General features: G+C 53.4%; 3 protein-coding genes across 3 annotated transcripts; 1 reads left to right on the top strand and 2 right to left on the bottom strand.

Moving 5' to 3' along the window:
* The first annotated feature begins 3,568 nt into the window (after positions 1-3,568).
* LOC125330134 (vitamin D3 hydroxylase-associated protein-like) lies at positions 3,569-14,072 on the top strand. Its single transcript, XM_048312997.1, has 16 exons — positions 3,569-3,604; positions 4,222-4,533; positions 5,867-5,980; positions 6,300-6,443; positions 7,684-7,817; positions 8,201-8,407; positions 8,876-8,916; positions 9,132-9,256; positions 10,384-10,509; positions 10,891-10,988; positions 11,160-11,259; positions 11,360-11,403; positions 11,849-11,888; positions 12,331-12,439; positions 12,697-12,842; positions 13,511-14,072. Exons 1-16 carry the CDS (start codon positions 3,569-3,571, stop codon positions 13,634-13,636), a joined length of 1,902 nt encoding a protein of 633 aa, XP_048168954.1. The 3' UTR covers positions 13,637-14,072.
* A 554-nt stretch (positions 14,073-14,626) lies between these two features.
* NSUN4 (NOP2/Sun RNA methyltransferase 4) lies at positions 14,627-18,413 on the bottom strand. The gene is made up of 6 exons (XM_048312996.1): positions 18,264-18,413; positions 17,217-17,638; positions 16,919-17,073; positions 16,598-16,752; positions 15,790-15,914; positions 14,627-15,053 (listed from the first exon to the last, which is right to left on the bottom strand). The coding sequence occupies exons 1-6, from the start codon at positions 18,411-18,413 to the stop codon at positions 14,780-14,782; spliced, it is 1,281 nt and encodes a 426-aa protein (XP_048168953.1). The 3' UTR covers positions 14,627-14,779.
* Positions 18,414-20,704: 2,291 nt separating this feature from the next.
* LOC125329957 (cytochrome b-c1 complex subunit 6, mitochondrial) lies at positions 20,705-22,031 on the bottom strand. The gene is made up of 4 exons (XM_048312532.1): positions 21,914-22,031; positions 21,807-21,827; positions 21,404-21,565; positions 20,705-20,961 (listed from the first exon to the last, which is right to left on the bottom strand). Exons 1-4 carry the CDS (start codon positions 21,935-21,937, stop codon positions 20,929-20,931), a joined length of 240 nt encoding a protein of 79 aa, XP_048168489.1. The 5' UTR covers positions 21,938-22,031; the 3' UTR covers positions 20,705-20,928.
* Between the last annotated feature and the right edge of the window lie 2 nt (positions 22,032-22,033).

Here is a 22,033-nt window from a genome sequence, read left to right as displayed (position 1 = left end):
TGGAGAAGACATGCAAAGAAGAAGGTTGAAAAGGTGTGAGGGAAATAAGATACATGTTTGGACCTGACTTAGGGTCTGCCCAGGAATTTAGAGACCAGGTAAGCTCCTCAACTGGGCAGAGAGCAAAGCATCTTCCTGGGTAAAACTCAGGGCCCTTCTCCAGCCGGGTTGTCCATGACATCAGTTGTCATTGCTGCATAAATGTAGGGGAAAGTGGGGAGGATGATGCTGAGAGCAGTCTGGTGAGCCCAGAGGCTGAAACACTAGCAGAGCAAGGCCTTTAGCAGGGTATAACCTTAAGTTTTCAGGAGAGTTCTTCCCCCAGACCTCCTCCAGGCTGGAGAAGGAATGTCAGCCTCTTCCACACCCACCAGCACAGTGCTGCTGTTTCCAGCCCTGCTGCAGCTCCTTCACCAAGAGCTGTCAGCTCGGGCTGTGCAGCCCTTGCAGACCTGCACCATGTGTTTGCAGAGTGCTTGTCCAGCTGCCTGGCACTGACCAAAGTCCAGGCTTTGCTCTGTCTCAGAGAATTATGTACAAATGCTGCTTGAGCCAAAAGGGCTTTGTTTTTACTAGTTTCTTTCATATTCAGCACAATGTCCTGGAGGCGGTCTTTGATCCTTTTTCCTCCTCCCTCTTTATTTGAATACTTTAAATCTGCCCTCCTTAATCCATCTTCTATTCTGCGGCCAGATAAATAACCAAGCAAAGTTGAGAGATTGAGGTATCAGGAAATCCAGGGTTTTTATTTTGTTTTATTTTATTTTGCAGGACTTTTTCTTTTGTTCGCAGTTCACATTGGTGTGTAGTCACAACACCAGGAGCAAATAAAACTCTCTAGAAGGATTTGCACCAGCAGAACATGAGTGGTTAGAACGGGTCAGTTGTCCGCTTACAGTATCCAAAGCACACAGAGCTCCCTATGTAGCAGGCAGTGGCGGAGAAAATTAGGGATACAAACATTCCCAGGACCCCAGACATTCACTTCAAATAAGTTTCAAGGAAGGTGGAAGTTGAAAAGCTTAAAGCAAATGTTTAAAAGTGGGTGAATTGAAACACCTGAATATAACAAGGCTCACCCTGGAAAAACAAAAACAGCAAGAATTAGGGTTGGTACATCTTTCCCTCTGAAACAGCTGTTTACCCTCCAAGAATCTCAATCTGCTCTTTCTTTCTTTCCTGTTATTGTTCTCCAGCTTCCTACGTTCCCTACTTCCCCACGGGAGACCAGTGAAAGCCCAGTTTGCTGCTGTAAGCTTTGTGCCCAGCCATGGAGCAGCTGGGAACATCCCAGTCCCTCACCCTCAGGGCACTGGAGTCTCAGCTGTCACTCAGTGGGGACAGACCTGTGCAAGACACCAGACATGATGGAAGAAGTAGGGATGCTCCTGGACTCCTGGTGAAGAACTAAGAGCTCTCTGCAGCACCCTTTCTAATCATGTCTCTGTCTTGCTGGACAAGTTCTAAGTAGGATTCATACAACCCACCTGGCTATGGAAAGGCTAAAGGAAAAGAGTGCAATACCCACAAAAGTGGGGAAAATGTGGGAACGGTCAGGAGAGAAAGCAGCCCCTGCTGTCAGAGGTCTGAGGATTGCTATGGGAGTTCTCTGTTCCCATCCTATCGCAGTTTATTCAGGAAAAGCCAGCAGGGTCCTGGGTGAGCAAGGTGAAAAAGAGCTGATAGAGGCAGACCCTCACCTCTCAACTGATGCTCGTGGTATTTGGAAAGGTGCAGCTTAGGCAGTGGCAAGTTTCTTAGCAGCTGTTATGTTCTGTGAGTGCCAGTGGAGCTGGCCTGGAACTGAGGAAAGTGTTATGCTTCCAATGGATATTCCAGGCTGAAATGAGTCAGAAACTGGAGAGTTCCCAGAAAACATTTATTCAGCCCTCTGAGCCAGATTGAACAAGTTCCCTGGAGGGGTCCAGTGCATTTCACTATGATTTCAGTATTTTGTAAAATGTCTAGAATTCTTTCAGAGCAGCATAGTTAATACGCCTCGTTTTGTAAATAATTTTAAAAAGAGCATCAGGGTGTTTGGTTACAAATACATGAACACAAGACACAGATGTCAAGATTCATTCTTTGTCATTTTAATCAAGGCTGACTTAAAAATATTTCTTACCAAATTGGAGAGAAAACAGTTCAGTTATAAAAATTTCTGACAAGACCCAGCCTGCTTGAGAGCTGAACCTGCTGACAGTGAATCAGTGCAGTTTTGCTCTTGCAAGCAAGGATGGTGCAGCTCTTGCTGGGGACACGAGGGGACTCTCTGACTTGGTTTAACTGCCTTTTTCTGGGATGGTCCAAAGTGAAGGACGTGTTGTGGATGCCACAATGAAATCCCAGATCAGAAATCCCACGGGCTGACTCTCCCTTTGAAAAGGGTCATGGTTGTCATCTGAACTCCACTAGTGGGTTTGACCTTGGACCTGGATCAACTCAGGTGACAAAACCAACATGGAGGAGTGAACATCAATCTGCAAGTCAGGCAGGTCTGTCTCCTCTGCTATGGACTTGAAACTGGACTTGGGACATCCCTCTACTTCCCTCCTTTACATTCCCTTGGATTTGTGGCCTTGTGGTGGCAGGAGGAGCCATACCTCGGATTCATGAAGGATGTGGAGATGCTGGCACATTGATAGGAAAAGGGTTTTCCCCAGCAGCATCTGGCCATCTGGAAATGCAGCAGTGCCTGCTGAAAAAGCTGTCCTTTGAAATGCCAAGTCAGTCCGGACACAGCTGTGTCTGTCTCTGTTAAACATTTACCAAGTGTCTAAAGGGCAGGATCAGGGCACAGATCCCAGTGCACAGGCGGGTGTGGGAGGCCAGTGCCCTGACACTTCCCAGCACAGGGAGGAAACCCTCCCACATCTGCTCAGCCCATCACAGAGGTTGCAGTGCTGTCACACAGGCAAAGAACCCACCTCTGCCTCAGGAACTGCTTGCATGGATTCCTGGAGGCTGGATGAGGACTGGGAGAGGGCTGGGCATTGCTACATGCTGACTCTGCTCACATGCACCCTCTGGAAGCTCCTGCTGCAGCCAGCACCATGGAGCAGGAGAAGGATGAGCTGCAGGCGCATCCCCAAGCTGCAGCTCTTGTCACACCAGCAGTGCCATAGCTGAGGGAGCATCCCCCAAGGAAGAGTGCTGCTAGAAGGGACACAGGAAAAGGCCAGCTCAGTTTGTTACCACATTGCTGCCAGCTCCAGAATGTTTCCTTGAGGGCGCCAAAGCCAATTTTGTTCAGAGTCCATAAATTTCTCTAGTTAAGAACTAAGATAAGAACATTCCCAGCTGACACAAATTGTGACAGAAAACAGCAGTGAACTCTTACAAGTGCTAAGAACAGACATGACAATGGAAAACTGAGCACTAGAGGACCACGTAGCCCTGAAGGGAGAAGGCTCTTCATCCTCCTATCCAAATCCAGTTCCACACTCTGCTGGAAGCTTGCAAAGTTTTGTAATGCACAATCCACAGCCGCCTAAACACTTCTCCCAAGGAGGAGACCCACAGGGAGGACCCACCATCCAAAAGCAACAGAGGAGATTGCAGACAGACCATGGCTGATGTTGGCTGGATTGTTGCCTTCAGCTCAGTGTGTGGTTCTTGGTTCTTGTAGTGAGAGGTATCTGTGCTGGAAAGATGTCAGACACTGGCCATTCCAATGTCTGGTGGAAATCGCTTGCTTCTGGCCTGCAAGCCTACGGGATTTTCCACTGCTGAGGCAATACCAGCATGCTTTGTCACAGGGTGGAACAGCCCCTCCTTCTGGTGCCTGAGGACACCACAGCAGTGCCAAAACAGCCTCTGGCCACCAAGGCAGCAGCAGAAGGGGCTTGGTGAGCCCAGGGTACCCCACAGATATGCATCCCCTTGGCATGCCACTCCCCAGCCCTGTGCAGGGAAGACTTCTTATTTCAAGCTGGTTTTCCTCTTCTCCCATTGTCCTCTCAGGCTACACAGGAAATAGGAGAGCAGCTATTCCCTTGCTTCATTTGTTCAGTTGACCCTACGGTCCTCCCCAGTGGAGAACCTCCCACAGCCCAGAAAGCCCCTATAAACCCAACACCCCAATGAACCCAAGGTTCATTGGCCAAACTTTGCATTCTCCATTTAGTGGTTAATCATTTTCACTGCATGCTCCACCTACGGTAGCTTTGCAGGGGTCAGCTTTGGGCTGAACTATCTGAACTATTTGCTGACCCTGAATAGTGGTGCTGGGGGGAGGGATGGGCCTGGGGAGTCAGGGAAGGTCTCCTGCACCTGCCTTGCTTTTCTTCCTCATTCCATCCCTGGAGACCAGAAACACACACGATGGTCCAGCAGCTGCTGAGACAGCTCCTGCCAGAGAGGAAGGTGGACACTTCTGCTGCCCTCGCCCTGCTTGGCGGCTCCGTGGCAGCCCTGGTGCTCTGGAAATGGCGGGGCAAAGAGATGATCCAGAAGAAAATGGAAGAGGCTCGGAGGACCCGAGACGAGGGTATGAAGAAAATGGCAAAGGCTGTCCAGCAGTTCAGGGAGCAGGTAACCCGTCCTTCTGGGGGGTCTGAGTCCCACTGGGGTGTCTGCTGATGTTGTCCTTCAGCTCCTCCGTCCAGCTCATGGCCCCATAGCTTTTATAAGGAGGAGATGTGCCAGCAGCCCTCAACAAGAGGAAAGGGTGCCTTGGGAGAAAGGGAGATCATTGCCCTCCTCAAGCTGGATGAGATGTGATGGGAGCCTACAGCTTGGGCAATGTGAATTACTCACTGAGATGAGGTTTTTGAACAACTCAGGTGATCATGCACGAGAACTTCATTGATGTAAACTCCAGTTCTTTCACGATCTGCAAATGTCTCTTGCCTATAATGTGTAGAAGCAAGAAAGATTTTTCCTCCACTTAACTCTAAGTTTGCACATCTGTTCACAGTCCTACACCTTTGTCTCTAAAACCTGGCCTCTGGATGGCTCTTGGGGTGTCTCCAAAAGAACTTTTGCAGTGTTCCCAGTCAGTGGCACCTCCCATCAGGCTGCCCAGAAGGTGCCTGGTCTAACTTAACACTAATGAAGCACAGGGTTTTCAGTGTCCCCTGGGAGCAACCAGGAGGTGATGTGGGGGTGACTGAGCCAGGCATCCAACCAGCATAGCCCTGAATTCCTACTGCAACTTGCATTTCTAACCATCTTTCCATTCTGCTCCATTCACTTCTGAATACGTACTGGATAAACCAGCTCATGTTTACACAGGTAACATACCTGGAGATAAAGCCTCCAAGTGATACATATCTCTACAGCCTTTTTTCTTAAATATATATCTATATACATATAAATATATGATATAAAACCTCTAAAAACCTGGTGGCACTGAGAACTGCCAGTCTTCTTTACCTGAGTAGGCCACCTGTGAGTCCCTGCTGACTTCCTTGCAGTTTGATGGGCTGGAGCTATTAAATGTTTTTTCTCAGCCTGGGCTGTCCTGCACTGCTTGTACCTGTTCTGAGGGATGAAAGGACAGCCTGAGACTTGTGTACAAGGACTTTGGTACCTCCTGCCCTGGGCAGTGTTTGTTCAGCTGAGGTTATGTTTTGGTCAGTGGGTAAATCCCACTGCGCCAGGAGGAAGGCATTGCCATGTCCTCTGCTGCAGTGGATGGACAAAGCCCTTCTACACCTGGGTTCCTGTGTTTGCATCCTGTTTGTGACATCCAAACTCAGGATAAAATACTTGGCAGCTCAAGGTCTGAGCCCCCACGTGCAGGATCTGCCTTTCCAGCTAGCTCTGTTGATAATGTTGACAAAACTTAACAACCCTATCCTCTGAGCCAAAGGGTAACTGGAGCTGCTGCCCTGGATCCCCCTCATCTTCCCCCTCTCTGCAGGTCCCCAGTGTCCAGACAGATGCCATCCTGTCCCTGCCCCTGCTGGAACTCACTGGAAGACTCCGGGAAGGGTCTCTGTCCCCCAGGACTGTCCTCTACACCTACTTAGAGAAGGTGAGTGTCCATCCACAGTGAGATGGACAAAGCAAATCTTTTACATTCTCCACACCATGGTGTGTGTGCTGGTGGCTGAAAAAGCTCATTGGAGCTGGATTATGACCAGCCTTTAATATAGCAGCTGTTTAGAGAAAAACATGCTGTGTCTCCTAGGTCAGATCCATCACTGGGAGAGTCCTTTGAGATGGCTTGAGCTGGGATGATCTGGGGATAGGGTTATTTGTGCCACATTTTGTAGATCAAGGTAGCTACTGAATGCAGCTGTGTAATGATGCTGTTCTTATCTAACCCCTGTTCCTCCACACATCCAACAAAGGCCCTGGAAGTGACCCAGCAGACAAACTGCTTGCGACACTTTATCCCAGAGTGTGAGGAGCAGCTCCAGGAGATACAACGGCACAAGGAGAAAGGGCTGCTCTACGGCATCCCTGTCAGCATCAAGGATCACATCGGCCACAAGGTTCTTCCCTTTGTGCTTGTGGAGTGTCCCATCGTGGGCTGGACTGGGTGCTGAAGTGGTGGGACACAGGGAATGGGGAAGGGGCCCAATCCCTCCCTGCCTGCACCACAGGAAACCTGTCTGTGTCTGAGGCAGCTGCAGCCCAGGAGGCACTCACTCACTCCCTCAGTCACTCACTCCCTCAGTCACTCACTCACTCACTCACTCACTCACTCCACACCCAGTGGGATGGGGGGAGAGAGAATAGAAAGGCTAAAAGTGAGAAAACTTGTGGGTTGAGATAAAGACAGTTTATTAGGTAAACTGTGAACACAAGAAAAGCAAAACAAGGAATTAATTCACCACGGGCAGGCAGGTGTTCAGCCACCCCCAGGAGAGCAGGGCTCCATCATGTGTGATGGTAACTGGGAAAGGCAAACGCCATCACCTCAAAAATCTCCACAAAATCTCCCCTTCCTTCTTCTTCCCCCAGCTTTATATGCTGAGCATGACTCCATATGGTATGGAATGTCCCTCTGGTCACTTGGGATCAGCTATTCTGGCTGACCCCTCCCAGTTTCTTGTGCACCCCCAGCCTGCTCACTGGTGAGGTGGTACAAGAAGCCCTGTGCAAGCCCTGCTCAGTGATAACAATAACATCCCTGTGTTATCAACACTGTTTATAGCACACAGTCCAAAACACAGCCCTGAAGTAGCTACTGTGAAGAAAATAAACTCTACTCTGGCCAAAAGCAGCACAAACCTCCATCAGCAGATAAAAAACAGGGGTGAATAGTTATAGACACAAATGATTTCTCCTCTGATATGTGACATAGTACAGGCTGCACTAAGGTTGAGGGCTCTAAGCCCAAAGCAAGCCCCAAATACCAAGGCTAACTGAAAAAGAGTCACACTCTGTTTACCTGGGATTATTCCTTCCCTGGACATCCACTGATGGATTCACTTGGACAGCAGGATGCTGGGTTTTCTCCTGAGCGAGTGCACCTGTGGAGTAGGGAGTTGCATTTGGGTCACGGGAGAAAAGGAGCATGGAAAAGAGCAAGGAGAGCTTCAGGAGAAGCTTTAACCCAGCTCTCTGCCAAGGATGGAAGGAGAGGGAGTCCTTGGCCCTTTGAGCAAGAGCTTGCAAGGGAGTGGCTTGGTACCAAACACACAACCCTTGAAGGAACACCGGATGATCCTTCCAAAAGAGCAAGGGAACTGCACTGACCGTGTCCCTTGTCACTTCTCCTCTCTGCAGGGGCACTTGGCGACCTGTGGGCTTGTGCAGTGCCTGGGCACTCTGATGGAGGAAGACAGCGTCCTGGTCAAGGTCCTGAAGAGACAAGGGGCCATCCCATTTGCAATGACCAACGTGCCACAATCCCTCTTCAGGTGACACACATCATTAAAAATCTTCCCTCTGGTTGTGCTTCTGAAGGAAAAACCCAGCCTGTAGGTCCCTGGACAAGCTCCTCCCTGGCTCCTGAGATGTGGCCTGGAGAGTCCCTCTTCCATTATCTGGCAAAAATCTCAACTGAAAGAGCTGTCAGATAAGATTAAGAGGGGAAGAACCTACCATGGGTTAAGAGAAATCAAGTGCACTTGTGCATGGGAGGGAGAGCAGAGGCTCGTGGGAATGAGCCATGTCCTGAGGGACTTATGGGATGGAAGGATGGGGTTGGCTCTGCCACACAGGCTCCCTGCAAGGGAAAGCAAACAAACCCAAGGCATTCAGCCGTCCCTCACAGCCTGTTCCCTGGCTTTTTTCTCTCCAGCTATGACTGCAGCAACCCCATCTTTGGCCAGACCTTGAACCCCCTCAACCACCAGAAGAGCCCTGGGGGCTCCTCAGGCGGGGAGGGAGCTCTGATTGCGGGGGGAGGCTCCATCCTGGGCATCGGCTCCGACGTCGGCGGCAGCATCCGCCTGCCCTCCAGCTTCTGCGGGCTCTGTGGCCTCAAACCCACGGCTGAGAGGCTCAGGTGAGTGCTGGGTCTGCCCTTCCAACCCTCCTCATGGTCAAGCTTGGCCGAAGGGGCAAAGTACTGGGTGAGTACTTGGAGGGAGGAGAAAGAGTGGCTCTTAAAGGGTGGCTTGCTTTGCTCAAAACCTCTCCCAGGAGACAGCATGGCTAGATTTTGTGGGAAATGGGCACATTTTCATTGTAAATCTAGCCTGGAGTTAAAAGTAAAAGGGGGTTAAAGCAGTTAAATAATGCCAAAAGGGAACAATTTTGGTTAAACCAAAACTAAGATTTGTTGGGGTTTAGGTTTGTTTGTTTGTTTTATTTTGGCCAAAAGTTCCTGTTTTGCACTACTCAATTCGAATTTTTGAAATAAGTTCTTTCTGTTTCTGGTCCTGAGCTGGAGACCCCACTATGCTATTCAAACACACTGGGAATATTTCCCCATTACTGAAACGACAATATACTGCTTTTTCTTTTCCCACAGCCTATCTGGAGTGACTGGCCCTATCAATGGCATCCTGGCAGGTACATGAATTATAAATTCATTTTCCCTGGATCCTGTGGAGAGCCTGATATTCTCCTGCAGGCCAGAAGAAAACCTAAGACAACAAAGGCCTGCCTGGAGTCCATCTGAAACACCCCTCACTGCCTGCTCACCCCAGCATGGCTGTGCAGAAGAGTGGGACGGTGTTTGGCACATCCATCTGCTCAGTGTGGGTGTTTGCTCTTGTCCCATCCAGTCCCTTGTGCACTGGGGCCCATGGCGAGGGACGTGGACAGCCTGGCCCTGTGCATGAAGGCGCTGCTGTGCCAGGAGATGTTCCAGCTGGACCCCTCCGTGCCCCCCATCCCCTTCAATGAGGAGGTGAGGCTTTCAGTCAGCGAGCCCTGGTTCCCCCCAGGGTGCTACACACCTTCCTGAAGGGTCCAGTTACCTCTACAATACTGGTTTTCAGTAAAATAGCTCTCTTTGAGGGCACAATTCATAATTCTCATGAAAAAAAAATAGGCAAATCAGTAGTTATCCTGTCTGTCTTCTCAGCTGGAATGCAGCTTATTGAATTGAGAGAATCCAGGAAAGAGTGGGGAAGAAAGCAATACTGGGAGCAAATAGCTGGAGATCTTTAGGGCAAGATGAGACAGGATCAGAAACTGCTGCACAAAATCTCTTAGCTGAGGGCATTTACTTTCCCTCTGCAGCAGAGCAGCTGCAGAAGGTTTTTCCACCTCCATCCTTTGCAGCAGTGGTTGAATGTACTGATTTGAAGTAGCTGGGCTTTTTCTGAAGGGTGGGATGAAGAGGAGTCTGGAAAAAAAGGCAGGGGTAGACATTTGGAAAGGGTACCTATAATTAGCAAACCAGAAAATTAGTCACTCCTTAACATTTGGAGCTCTTGCCCTCTTCTGCAGTGGGTGTCAGCATGGGAGCAGACCTACCCCCAGCAGGGTGGGTGTCACGAATGAATGATTTAGGTCACCTAAAGAATCACCGGCAAAGGCATTGGAATAATCAGGTTTTAACATAAATTTGCAGAAGGGTGACAAAGTTCAATGACAGGGTTCACTCTGTTACTCATTACGAAGATGGAGCATCCAGAGGAAAATCAACTCTGGAATGATTTGCATGGAGCCTGGGGATGCAAAGGACAAGGATGCAAAGGGCAGGGATGACCCTCCCATTGAACCACGAGGTTCAGAAAGGACCCCCTTGCTTTCTGAACTCCTGACAGAGTCTAGGTACAGCTGAGTCCAACCCTAGTCCCAGACTGGCCAACAATTCATATCTGAGTTTAATAGAGAACTACAAGGAGTAGGGGAGACCCTCCCACTGCATCACAAGGTTCAGAGAGGCCCCCCTTGCTTTCTTGATGGAGCATGGATGTGGCTGGATCCAGTCTTGATCCCAGACCTGGTCCATGGTGTATGTCTAAAGGATTTTCACAGCAATCCCATTAGAAATAGGAACGCTAACGTGGTGTCTCCTTGCTCCAGGTGTACTCCAGCTCCACTCCCCTGCGGGTCGGGTACTACGACACTGACGGCTACTTCCCACTGCCCCCCTGCATGAGGAGGGCAGTGAAGGAAACCAGGCATGCTCTGCAGGCAGCTGGGCACCAGGTGAGCACCACCACCCCCTGCTCTTCTCCCCAGGGTGTCCCCAGCCTCGCTCCACGCTGAGGAAATCACCCTTCAGAAACCAGACGCAGCTCCCAAGCCCAGCTGCGGGAAAAATGACCCAGCAGAGGTATGGGATTAGGTTACCCCAGCCACGTAACACCAGGCAGAGACACCCCTGCTTGGGGGAGCAGTGCATCTCATGGGCAACCAGCAGGAATAATCTCATGGGGAGATGGCTGGATGGAAAAGGGTTGAGGCAAGGCTTCTCTTGGCACGTGGAGCCCAGGGAGGTGCTTCTCTGCCTTTGAGGAATATCCACATTTGGGTCTTGGAAACTCTTCACATCCCCAGGCCGCAACATAATCTTGTGTTTTGGTGCAGCTGGTGCCCTTCTCTCCTCCTCGGATCCCCTATGTCATGACTGAACTGTTTTTTAAGACCTTTTTTGCTGATGGAGGCCGTGCCTGGTTGGACGTGTTGTAAGTAGGAGCCCTCTGGCAGCAGGGCTGCCAACACCTGCAGCCCCACTCCGTGAGCACGGCACAAGCACAATGAGCCCAGCTCTCCCACCCCAAACAGGAAACACCCAGGCCTCTGAGAAAGGGCAAACAGCTTCTGTGGCATGACCCCATCCTCTTGTCATCTCTCAGCACAGGAGATATTGTTGATCCAGGCTTGAAACCACAGGTGAATTCCTGCAAGATGCCAAGGCTGGTGAAGAAGCTGCTGGCTCTGCTTCTTAAGCCTCTGGTGAGTCCCTGTCCCTCAGGAGAGGAATGGGGGCTTCCCAGGGTGACACAAGTAACTGCACCCCCACTACATGTCCCTAAGGAACCTCCTGCCTTTCCAGTTTCCCCGCCTGGCTGCCTACCTGAGTGCCTTGGCAGGAATGAGGTAAGATGGCATTGTCCTCATGGATGTCCATGGAAATGGGTGGTACCTTCTCCTCTAGGCATCCATGGCTGGGGGGACGGGATTCACAACAGGCTGTGATCAGCTCTCTGCAGGGGTTGTCCTTCATTGCTGGACATGGCTTCACTGCCTCTAGTGATATCCTGACAGGAATGAGGCATTTGAATGGATAAGGTCATTACAGGAAGCCTGTGGAAGAGATGAGTATTAAATCCAGGCCCATCAGGGAAACCTTCTCTCCAGCACTTCCAGACATTTGCTGCTTAATTGCTTGGCCAGATGCCAAAGGAAACTTTAGGAAGATTGTGAAACCTGTATTGTTTTAAGCAATTGCCAAAATCACCAGGGCTTATCAATCCAGAGGACTATTTAAGCAATTCCTCATCCTCTTAAAGCTTAAAGATGTTGCTATGATTTCCACTTGCAGGTCAGTGAAGGAGATGTGGAATCATCACCATCAAATACAGGTGTGTTTTGAGAACTTTACTCTCTGGCATCATGCCACAAGTTGAGGCTTTGTGGCAAGCACCAGGTCAGAAAGTCATCGGTTTGGAAAGGGATTGTGCAGGGGAGGGATTGCTGGGGAGGAGACAAGATGGAGGGAAATGCACAGAGAAGGGTAGGAATGGGTAGATGGGCTTTCGAGTCAGCCCAGACAGGACTTCATTGGTTGCCTGCAGTGCTCATGCCCAGGCACAATGAAGGCTGTCCTGGGAGTGGGGATGGCTGAAGTGGGACCTTTCAAATTCCTGGCCACGGTCTGGCCACATGCTGTGGAGGCAAACACACACTCCTCTGCCTCATCCCTCAAGCACTGCTGCCTGCTGCTGCCTCCTCAGCTGTGCCTGGAGAGGCTGAGATGCTCCAGGCATGGACATGGCTCCATGGCATCCCCCTCTCCTCGCCCAGGTGTACCGCTCCCAGTTCATCGCCCGGTGGAAGGAACTCCAGCTGGACGTTGTGCTGTGCCCTGTCCTGGGGCCAGCCTTCACCACGGGATACCCTGGGAAACTCCTCAGTAAGTGAGTCTGGGGCCTTCCCAGGAGGGCAGAGAACCACAGTGTCTGAGACTGGAGGGAAACATCCACCACCATGGAGCTTCACTGCCCACCCAAGCATTTTATGGGAATTGGGAAGGAAAAGTAACTCTAAAGAGCTCTCTGAGCAGGTGGAGACAGACACATAGTTCTCAGGGGCTTCAGTGAATATGGAATGTGTAAGTTTGAAGTAAGACAGGAGGCTGTGACTGCCTGCATCCTCTCCTGCTTCTCTCAGCTGCCATCTCCTCCACGATGCTGTACAACGTCTTGAACTTCCCCGCCGGGGTTGTTCCTGTCAGCACCGTGACAGAGGCTGATGAGGAAGAGCTAAAGCTTTACCAAGGATGCTGTGATGACCCCTGGGACCGGACACTGAAACAGGTATGGGAAGTGTGGAGCAGAGACTGCTGATGGAAGCTCAGGTAACAGTTTCAATGATATCAAGGGCTCCTAAATATCTCCATCAACATGGGCACAGGGCAAAAAAATTCGTATCTTTTTTATACACCCTTGCTAATCCCCAAATCCACCTTGAATACACCCCTTGTTTTTTGCCCAAGCCCCCAAATGGTTAAGTGACTAAGCTTTGGGGGGACTAAAGGATCTCCCCCAGGCTGGGTAGGCTGAAGCCAGCAAGGAGCCATGCAGCAAAGCTTCTGGGAGCAGGTCCTTGCAACAGCCACAGCCCACAGCACTGCACTGCACTTTCCCCCTGCTTCATGACGCCTTCAACCAAGCCCAGGCTGTCACTGGAGCATGGATCAGGAATGAGGATGCTGAGGGAAAAGGGATCTGCCTACAAGACAGCTCAAAGCAGAGCTGGCTGGGGTGTGTGCAGGGGAAGGTGTTTCAAACTTGTTACCCTAGATTTGGCAAGCATTTCCATCACAGAAGAGCAAGAACCTTCCCTCTGCCCAGCACATTAACAGGGCTCAAACTCCAACCTCCACACTCTCTGGGATGACTCACAGGCCTAAACCAAGTCCCCAAAATCTGCTGGAGGTCTGAGCCCCCCAGATGACCCCTCACTGCTTGTGCACCCACTACAGGCTGTGTCAGGAGCTGTGGGGCTGCCCGTGGCCGTGCAGTGCGTGGCCTTGCCGTGGCAGGAGGAGCTGTGCCTGCGCTTCATGAAGGAGGTGGAGACCCTCAGCCGTGACAAGAGAGTGGCATAGTCACCATGGTCCCCAAGGAGAAGGGACGGCGCTGCACGACTGCCACCAGCAGTGCAGAGACTACACTGAGGAGGGGAGGAGGAAGGAAACGCCACCTCCTGACCCCTCTCCTTGCCAATAAGGAACCAAGGATGCCCTGCAGGAACTGGCTTAAGATAGGTTCAAACAGTGATAAATCTAGGAGCTGCACCTTCCTGCAGGGATGGCCATGGATGTGGGTTCAGCCCTTCACCCCCATTTCCGTCAGTGCTGCCTCTCACAGCAGGGCGGTGCTGTGAGGGAAGGATTACAGAAATTCAATAGTATTTTCTTGCTGGCACTGGAGTGACTTCATAAGGATGTAACTGTGGGCTGCCCCATGAGGAATACAGCCATGTCCGTCACTTCCCATCACTATTATTTTGCTCATAAAAATAAAAATTTAACTATTAAGCAACTCTTATCATGAGCTCCAGTAATCCTTCACTGAAGGTGATGATTCTATAAACAAAGTCACTACTCAGAATCATACAAACACCTGCCTACTGGACATTAAATGGCATCTAGCATGGGAACATTCACACTTATCCACAGCCTTGCTAGATGTGAGGGACAGCAACAGTCGCTGGCCTCTCCACAGCACCAGATCTCCAGCATCCCAAGCACATTTCCAACCCCACAGGAGGGGCACTCTTAGGAACCTCTGATTTCAGGACCTCAGGCTGCTCTCTCTGAAGGCAGGAGATAAGGAGACACAGATGCAACTCATTTATGCAGACGGTGAGATCCCGGACAGAAAGGCTGAGATCCCCGACAGAAAGGCTGAGATCCCCAGATGGTGTTTGTTAACCCAAACCTGCTCATGTAGGATCAAAGCACACAGGAGGGAGAGAGCAGGGCCATTTATCCTGTCCCACACAGGCAGATAACTAGCTCCCTCTAATAAGACCTCTCTCTTTCCTAGATTAAACACCTCAGTCTCAAACAGATAAATATTCAGGAAACACCACAGCAGGTCTTTCTCATTTATTCCCCATGTCTACAGTAAAAAAGCAGACTTCCTTTGGGACATTTTAGAAAGAAAAATAAATATAAAGCAGTTCTGCTTTCCCTTAAAGATTGGGGTATCTCCTGACAGCAGATGGACAGAGTCTGTCGCCCCTTCTACATCCGACGTAATTTGCAGAAATACATCGGCCCAAAGTTGGCTGTGAGGTGAGGCAGGACAAGCTCCCCGAGCCGGCAGTCTGAGAAGAAGGAAAACGTGTCCTGGAAGAGCGTCCGGAAGTGGCTCAAGTCCTCAACGTGGATACTGATGTTGAACTGGGCTTCTGCAATGTCCAGTGCCCTCTCCACCACACACTCGTTCTGCAGCGGGGACAGGGAGCACGTGGAATACACCACCTCTCCTCCCGGCTTCGCGGCGAGGATCCCAGCCCTGCAGGCAAGGTGAACATATGCGTGGTCACGGGATGAGGAGGTCTCTATGGGACATGGGCATTCCCACCCACCGAAACTGGGAAGCCAACAGGGAACTCATAGGAAGTGACAGACAAACCCCCCTTGAACTCCACAGGCTCGGCAGTCTGGGTCACTGCAACATGAGGAGTGTTTTGGGCCAGGGCAATGAGTCAAACAGATACTTAAATTGATAAAGAATTTAACGTGGGAGAGATGCTTCTGGAGAGCAGCTGGAAGGTGTAATCCTGCAGTCACATTCAAAGGAACGGGATACACATATAGGGGAAGGAATTCTTGCAGTTTAAGTGCTGCCATGGGACTCTCTAATCTGTTTCCTTATTGCCACAGCACACAGTGACAAGCTGTGGCACTTTCCAGCACCTGCCGAGTGCTGGGAGAAGCGGGCACTCAGGAATCCTCCAGGGTGCCAGGACCCAGGAGATCACCACCCAAAACAACTGCACCCATCCTGTTCCTTAGACCCTTCTCCCTATATGCTACAGCTACTGCTGGGGACAGCAGGACACTTGACCTGACCAGGAACACCTGCACTTTCTTACACTTACTGTGATTTGATGTGTTCCAACTACTGCCAGAAAACTACATGTGGTTTCCACATTTCCCAGTTGGGGACAGACAGAGTAAGAAGAGGTTTCAGTGCTGGAGAGCTACTCCCAGCACCCGAGGAACACAACACAACCGAGCTCACTCACATCAGCAGCTGCAGCTGCAGCATGGGCAGCATCTGACGCTCCTTGGTTCGCCTCTTGTGGAAGATGTTGTTGTCCTCCTCCATGGCAGAGTGTCTGTCTGTCGTGCAGGGCACATCCACCAGCACCTGCAGCAGCAGAGGTCCCACCTCAGACTCCTGCCCAGGTCAAGCTCAGCAAATCCCCTCCTGCAGCCAGCCCTGTGCCCACCACCTCCACCCCTGCCAGCAGCTCTCAGTGCCCAAGCAGAGGTGTGCACCACACTGAACTGTCATCATCTGGCTGCTTTGGCATTTTGGGAATGTGCAAAAATGCTGGAAAACATCCTGCACTAACTCGTGTCCTCATTTAATGTCCCTGCTCTGCGTGTGTCCCTGGCAATGTTCCTGCAGCACACACAGGCAGTGCTGCTGCAGTGACGCCTCCCGGAGTACCCAACCCAGCCCCAGGAGTACCCAATGCAACCTCTGGAACACCAAACCCAGCCCCTGGGGCTGGACATAGCTGAGAAGCCAGAATTATCTAATCTTCACATTTAACCCCTTCCAGGTGATGAACAAGAACAAGATTTCTATGGGGGATTACACAGGCAAATAAAGGTACAAGTCTAGATGCACACATGCACCAGATCCTGCAGGAAGGGGTATCAGGTGGAAATCCTACTCTTTATGTGGCTTGGCCTTCTCTCTTTCTCTGCATTTAAGATTATGGAAAACCACACAATTATACAGAAAGATAAGCTGCTGTCTTCCTCAAAAAGAGGAGGGAAGTGAATTGATGGGTTTATCTTCACTGGTTCCCAAACACCTACCTTATGGAAAGTGCCACCTTTCACCTGGTCCCAGTCCCTTCCATCGTAGGACGTGACACTCACAGTATCCCTGACTTCTTTGGGGACATAGCTATGGAGAATCTGGTACAGCCTCTTTGTCCGGGAAACAGAGACGTCGTTGGCTGCCAGGTGCCCTGACAGGACAGAACAGGCACACTGGGAATGTCACTTTTGCAAAACCACACCTGATTCCCAACTCTTGCACACAGAAATTATTAATGGTCAGACACGAATGGGCACAGCACACTGCTCCAGCCCTGTTGTACACACGGAAACAAGGCAATGCCCACCCACACTCACCACAAATCCCAGTCTGCAGCAGAGCCAGACTCTTCCCACCCGGAGCAGCACAGAGGTCGAGGACAAAGTCATCTGGCTGCACGTTGAGCGCCAGGACTGGCAGAAGAGATGCTGCATCCATGAGGTAATAGTCGAGGAGCCCCAGAGCATCTGGCCTGGAAATCATCAGTTTGCGTAACAATAACAAACATTGGAGGGGAAAAGAAAAGAAAAGAGCAGTTGGAAGTGAGGATGGAGACACATGGAAGGAGCCCCTGAGGCTGGCAAAGACAGGGCGGTCTGTCCAGGGGTGTCTCACCGTGCAGGGCGAAAGCGCGTGATGTCGCCCCTGGGGAAGGTGTAACACTTGATTTTGGAGCTGATGGAGGCACTAAACAGTGGCGATGTCTCTGCCTGTGTCATTATTTCTGCCTGCATTACAGTCCTGCCCTCACCAGAGCCCTCCCGGCACCCTCTGGCCGCTTCCCCTGCAGCTCCAACCCGCTGCCATTGCTGCGCCTTTTGGGAGGCCTCAGAAATGAAATCGGTGGCGTTGAGCAGCTCCAGCTCTTGGGGAACGTGGTCAGCAGCAGCGAAGTTGTTGAGGAGGGCCCCGTACTTCTGCTCGCAGAGAAGCCCAGCACGGACCGAGGGCCACAGGGCCCCCAGGTGCAGGCTGTAGCTCGTGTCGAAGTGGTGCAGGGCCAGCCGCGTGGACGCGATGCGGGGGGCCGTGGCAGCCTTGTGGGGAAAAATAAGTGGTGTTAAAAGACAAAATACCTTGATATCCCAGTACCCAGCCCCTCCAGCCAGCCTTCGTGTTTTTCTGGGAGAAGCCAGCACTGGGTTACGTGCTGGCAGAAGTCCATGGGGCCTTTCTGGAGTGTGAGTGTGACAGGACCAGATGGAATGGCATAAATCTGTGACAGGGGGGCTTAAGTTGGGTAACAGGAAAAGGCTTTTCACCCACGGGGTAGCTGGGCACTGAAAGAGGCTCCCCAGGGAAGTGGTCAGAGCACCGAGCCTGTCTGAGTTCAAGAAGCATTTGGACAATGCTCTCAGGCACAGGGTGGGATTGCTGGGGCGTCCTGCGCAGAGCCAGGAGTTGCACACGATGATCCTGATGCATCCCTTCGAACTCAGCATATTCAGTGATTCCAGGATTCTGGGAATGGCCGAATGGGGTCGGGGCCCTGGGTGGGCACGGCTGCACACAGAGCGGCGGCATGGGGGTGCAGCGAGAGGTGAAATGGGGGGCTTAGAGGGGGATTTGCAGTGGGGTGCGAAAGGGTTAGTGGGGAAAAAAGCGGGGTGAGAGCAGCGCCGTGGGGTGCGGGTGCTCTGGTCCCGGCCCGGCCTCGCTCACCCACTTCTCCTTGTGCCGGTGCCGGCGCGGCCCCGCTCCCAGTATCGCTCCCGGTGCCGCTCCCGGTGCCGCTCCCGGTGCCGCTCCCGGTGCCGCTCCCCGCCGCAGCAACGCGGCCGCCGCCCGCCCGCGCCCGCCCAGCGCCGCCATGGCCGCGGCGCCTTCCGGGGCGGGACCGGGGAGCGCTCGGGGCTCCGAGCTGCAAAGGGCTCCGCGCTGCACGGGGCTCCGCGCTGCAAAGGGGCTCCGGGCTGCAAAGGGGCTCCGGGCTCCGCGCTGCAAAGGGGCTCCGGGCTGCACGGGGCTCCGGGCTGCAAAGGGGCTCCGGGCTGCAAAGGGGCTCCGGGCTGCAAAGGGGCTCCGGGCTGCAAAGGGCTCCGAGCTGCAAAGGGCTCCGGGCTGCACGGGGCTCCGCGCTGCAAAGGGGCTCCGGGCTGCAAAGGGGCTCCGGGCTGCACAGGGCTCCGGGCTCCGCGCTGCAAAGGGGCTCCGCGCTGCAAAAGGGCTCCGGGCTGCAAAGGGGCTCCGGGCTGCAAAGGGGCTCCGGGCTGCACGGGGCTCCGGGCTGCAAAGGGGCTCCGGGCTGCACAGGGCTCCGGGCTCCGCGCTGCAAAGGGGCTCCGGGCTGCAAAGGGGCTCCGGGCTGCAAAGGGGCTCCGCGCTGCACAGGGGCTCCGGGCTGCACAGGGCTCCGGGCTGCAAAGGGGCTCCGGGCTGCACGGAGCTCCGGGCTGCACGGGGCTCCGGGCTCCGCGCTGCAAAGGGGCTCCGGGCTGCACGGGGCTCCGCGCTGCAAAGGGGCTCCGGGCTGCAAAGGGCTCCGCGCTGCAAAGGGCTCCGGGCTGCAAAGGGGCTCCGGGCTGCAAAGGGGCTCCGGGCTGCAAAGGGCTCCGCGCTGCAAAGGGGCTCCGGGCTGCAAAGGGGCTCCGGGCTGCAAAGGGCTCCGGGCTGCAAAGGGGCTCCGGGCTGCAAAGGGCTCCGCGCTGCAAAGGGCTCCGGGCTGCACGGGGCTCCGGGCTGCAAAGGGCTCCGCGCTGCAAAGGGCTCCGGGCTGCAAAGGGCTCCGGGCTGCAAAGGGCTCCGGGCTGCAAAGGGGCTCCGCGCTGCAAAGGGCTCCGCGCTGCAAAGGGCTCCGGGCTGCACGGGGCTCCGGGCTGCAAAGGGCTCCGAGCTGCAAAGGGCTCCGGGCTGCAAAGGGCTCCGGGCTGCACGGGGCTCCGGGCTGCAAAGGGCTCCGCGCTGCAAAGGGCTCCGGGCTGCACGGGGCTCCGGGCTGCAAAGGGCTCCGCGCTGCAAAGGGGCTCCGGGCTGCAAAGGGCTCCGCGCTGCAAAGGGCTCCGGGCTGCAAAGGGCTCCGAGCTGCAAAGGGCTCCGGGCTGCACGGGGCTCCGGGCTGCAAAGGGCTCCGCGCTGCAAAGGGGCTCCGGGCTGCAAAGGGCTCCGGGCTGCACGGGGCTCCGGGCTGCACGGGGCTCCGGGCTGCAAAGGGCTCGGAGAGCGTGTCCGTGCCCGCGGCGCGGGGATGAACTGAATGGCCTTTAAGGTCCCTTCCAACCTAAACGTCCTGTGATTGCTGAGCTGGGTTTGGGCATCAGCTGCTGAAAAGGGTCCGGCAACAAACGTGCTTTGCAGCAGAAACGCACAGGCACAGCTGGACCCTGCCCTGTGCCACAGGAGAAAAAACACACACACCAAAACCTGATGGAATTTACATGGTACGCTTACCCTAATAAAAATCCGAAATCCATCAGCAAAAGGACCATGAACCACTACATGGATAAAGAACAGCCAAATTTATAAGGTGGTGGCCTTCATTCCACTTTGAAGAATAGCCAAGAAATTTTCTACCCCGTGAGATATCCTTGTTTTCCTCCTAAACATTCTCTCTCGTGAAAGGAGCAGGCAGAGCACGGACAGGACAGTCCCAGGTGAGAAGAACGGGCTGGTAACTCACACAGAAAGCCTTCAGCTCCCCCCGGTGACCCTGAGCGGGCTTTGAGCAGGTGAACCACCCACACGCGCCTCCACAGCCACGGGGTTGGTTTCCTGGGCAAGAGGGCAGAGCTGGCTGCTGCCAGGAGGCTCTTCCAGCCTCTGGCAGCAGCAGGGGACAGTGAGGGACAGGTGACAGCTTTCCGCTGAGGGTGGGGAGGAACTTTTCTCTCCTAGAAAAGGGTCACTCCCTTCAGTCTAACTTAGTCAGAACATACTGTTTGAACAACACTGGTCTTGAGGGGCTTGGAAATAACCTTTGTGGCTCCAACAGACAAATTCTTCCCCATGGGACTGGCCTGCAGCAGCTGTCCATCACAGCAGCATGAAAAGGATATTCCCACAGGTGAGGAAAACTCTCCCGCCCTTACCTGGGTTCTGACACCCAGCAATTTCATCTTAACCCAGTACGAGTCAAGCACAAGAACTAGGAAATAAACACAGGGCACTTCCACAGGAACTCTCAACGTTTAATATGGAAAATTACAGAACATCAACACGTTTGTGGTTTTTTGCACGGCTGCACATCTTCCAGGAGCACAGAGGCAGTGACAGGCTGCCAGGAAGCCGTTTCGTTCATGCTCAGCATGGAGGATGGACTGCAGGAAGCAGAACTGTGATCCAGGAACCACTGGCACTGGCTGTGGAAGCAGATGGTCAACTATGCCCCCTTTCACTTCAGCTTACTGAAAAGCTTGTGAGCAACCTGCAAAGAGAGAGAGAGCCCTCAGTAACTCATGGTTTAGGGATGGAAATCAGCAGGGTGTCACCACCAGCCTCTTGGTTTTCTGGGCCACCAATGCACACATTCTCACAGCCCCTGGCTCTTGTTCTGCAACAAGTCATTCAAAAAAGTTATTGAGATGCCTTGGAAAGCTTCAGCTCAGGTTAAAAAGGTTTAACTGTAAAATGGCAAATACAAGACTGAAATAGCTGAGTGATTTACTGCACACAATGGGTTTGAGTTACTTAACTGTGTAATAACATACCGAATCCCTGCTAGATCTGTTGTAACAAGGAGGAACCCAACGTTAAACAAGAAAAAGCGACTGAACAACTACCACAGCTCACACTCGACCTGGCAGCACTGTCAGCAGCGTGGCTGAAGGCAGCTCTGCTCACAGCCGCAGCAGGGACGCTGCACTTACACAGTGGTCCCTGGCGTGCAGGAAGTCGAAGAGCTCCTCTGTGCACTGCTCCTCCGTCTCGGAGCGGGAGGACACCCGCGCGTCACACAGCTCCAGCCGCTCCCGCGCCTTCACGCATTTCTCCGTCTGCTCGCAGTGCTCCCGCACCGTGGTCAGGGGGTCCTGCGGACAGGGGGCTGCGGTGAGCACAGGCACACCCGCGCACGCCGCTTCCCCCGAGCCCCAGCGCTTTGAGAGGGAGCCGCGCATCCGCACCGCGCATCCACCCGGCCTCCCCACGGAGCTCTGGGTCGCCGGCACAGCGCGGCCCGGCCCGAGCCCCCCGAGCCTGTTAGTCGGTGCTGACGGCCCCGGGCAGCCGCTCCTGGCAGCTGCGAGTCCCCGCCGCGGCTCCCCGTCTTACCACGAGCTCTTCCTCTTCCTCCTGCAGAAAGAAAAGAGAGCACAGCGTTACCGCCCGCCTGCCCGTCCCGGTGGTCCCGTGCGGGGCCGGTGCCGCCCCGCGCTCACCTCGGGCTCCCCGCGCTGCCCCATCGCGCTCCCGCCGCACAGAAGGACTCGCCAGGGTCACCCGCCGGAAGCGCCGCTGCCCGCGCCGGAAGCGGAAGCGCCCCTCCGCAGGGCGGTGCT

The sequence above is a fragment of the Corvus hawaiiensis genome, chromosome 9 (assembly GCF_020740725.1).
Source record: "Corvus hawaiiensis isolate bCorHaw1 chromosome 9, bCorHaw1.pri.cur, whole genome shotgun sequence".
NCBI lineage: Eukaryota > Metazoa > Chordata > Aves > Passeriformes > Corvidae > Corvus > Corvus hawaiiensis.
Note: the sequence above shows the minus strand (reverse complement) of the source record. Positions and strands in the feature narration are given on the sequence as shown.

Excerpts from the sequence above, each read along its gene's own strand:
- LOC125330134 (XM_048312997.1), top strand. The coding sequence starts at position 3,569 with ATGGCTGATGTTGGCTGGATTGTTGCCTTCAGCTCA. Across the intron at positions 7,818-8,200 it reads GTGCCACAATCCCTCTTCAG|CTATGACTGCAGCAACCCCA; the intron begins GTGACACACATC and ends TTTTCTCTCCAG. Across the intron at positions 10,510-10,890 it reads TGCAGGCAGCTGGGCACCAG|CTGGTGCCCTTCTCTCCTCC; the intron begins GTGAGCACCACC and ends GTTTTGGTGCAG.
- NSUN4 (XM_048312996.1), bottom strand. The coding sequence starts at position 18,413 with ATGGCGGCGCTGGGCGGGCGCGGGCGGGCGGCGGCCGCGTTGCTGCGG. Across the intron at positions 17,639-18,263 it reads ACCGGCACAAGGAGAAGTGG|GCTGCCACGGCCCCCCGCAT; the intron begins GTGAGCGAGGCC and ends TTTCCCCACAAG. Across the intron at positions 15,915-16,597 it reads AAGGTGGCACTTTCCATAAG|GTGCTGGTGGATGTGCCCTG; the intron begins GTAGGTGTTTGG and ends CTGCTGCTGCAG.
- LOC125329957 (XM_048312532.1), bottom strand. The coding sequence starts at position 21,937 with ATGGGGCAGCGCGGGGAGCCCGAG. Across the intron at positions 21,828-21,913 it reads GGCAGCGCGGGGAGCCCGAG|GAGGAAGAGGAAGAGCTCGT; the intron begins GTGAGCGCGGGG and ends TTCTTTCTGCAG. Across the intron at positions 21,566-21,806 it reads AGGAAGAGGAAGAGCTCGTG|GACCCCCTGACCACGGTGCG; the intron begins GTAAGACGGGGA and ends CCCTGTCCGCAG.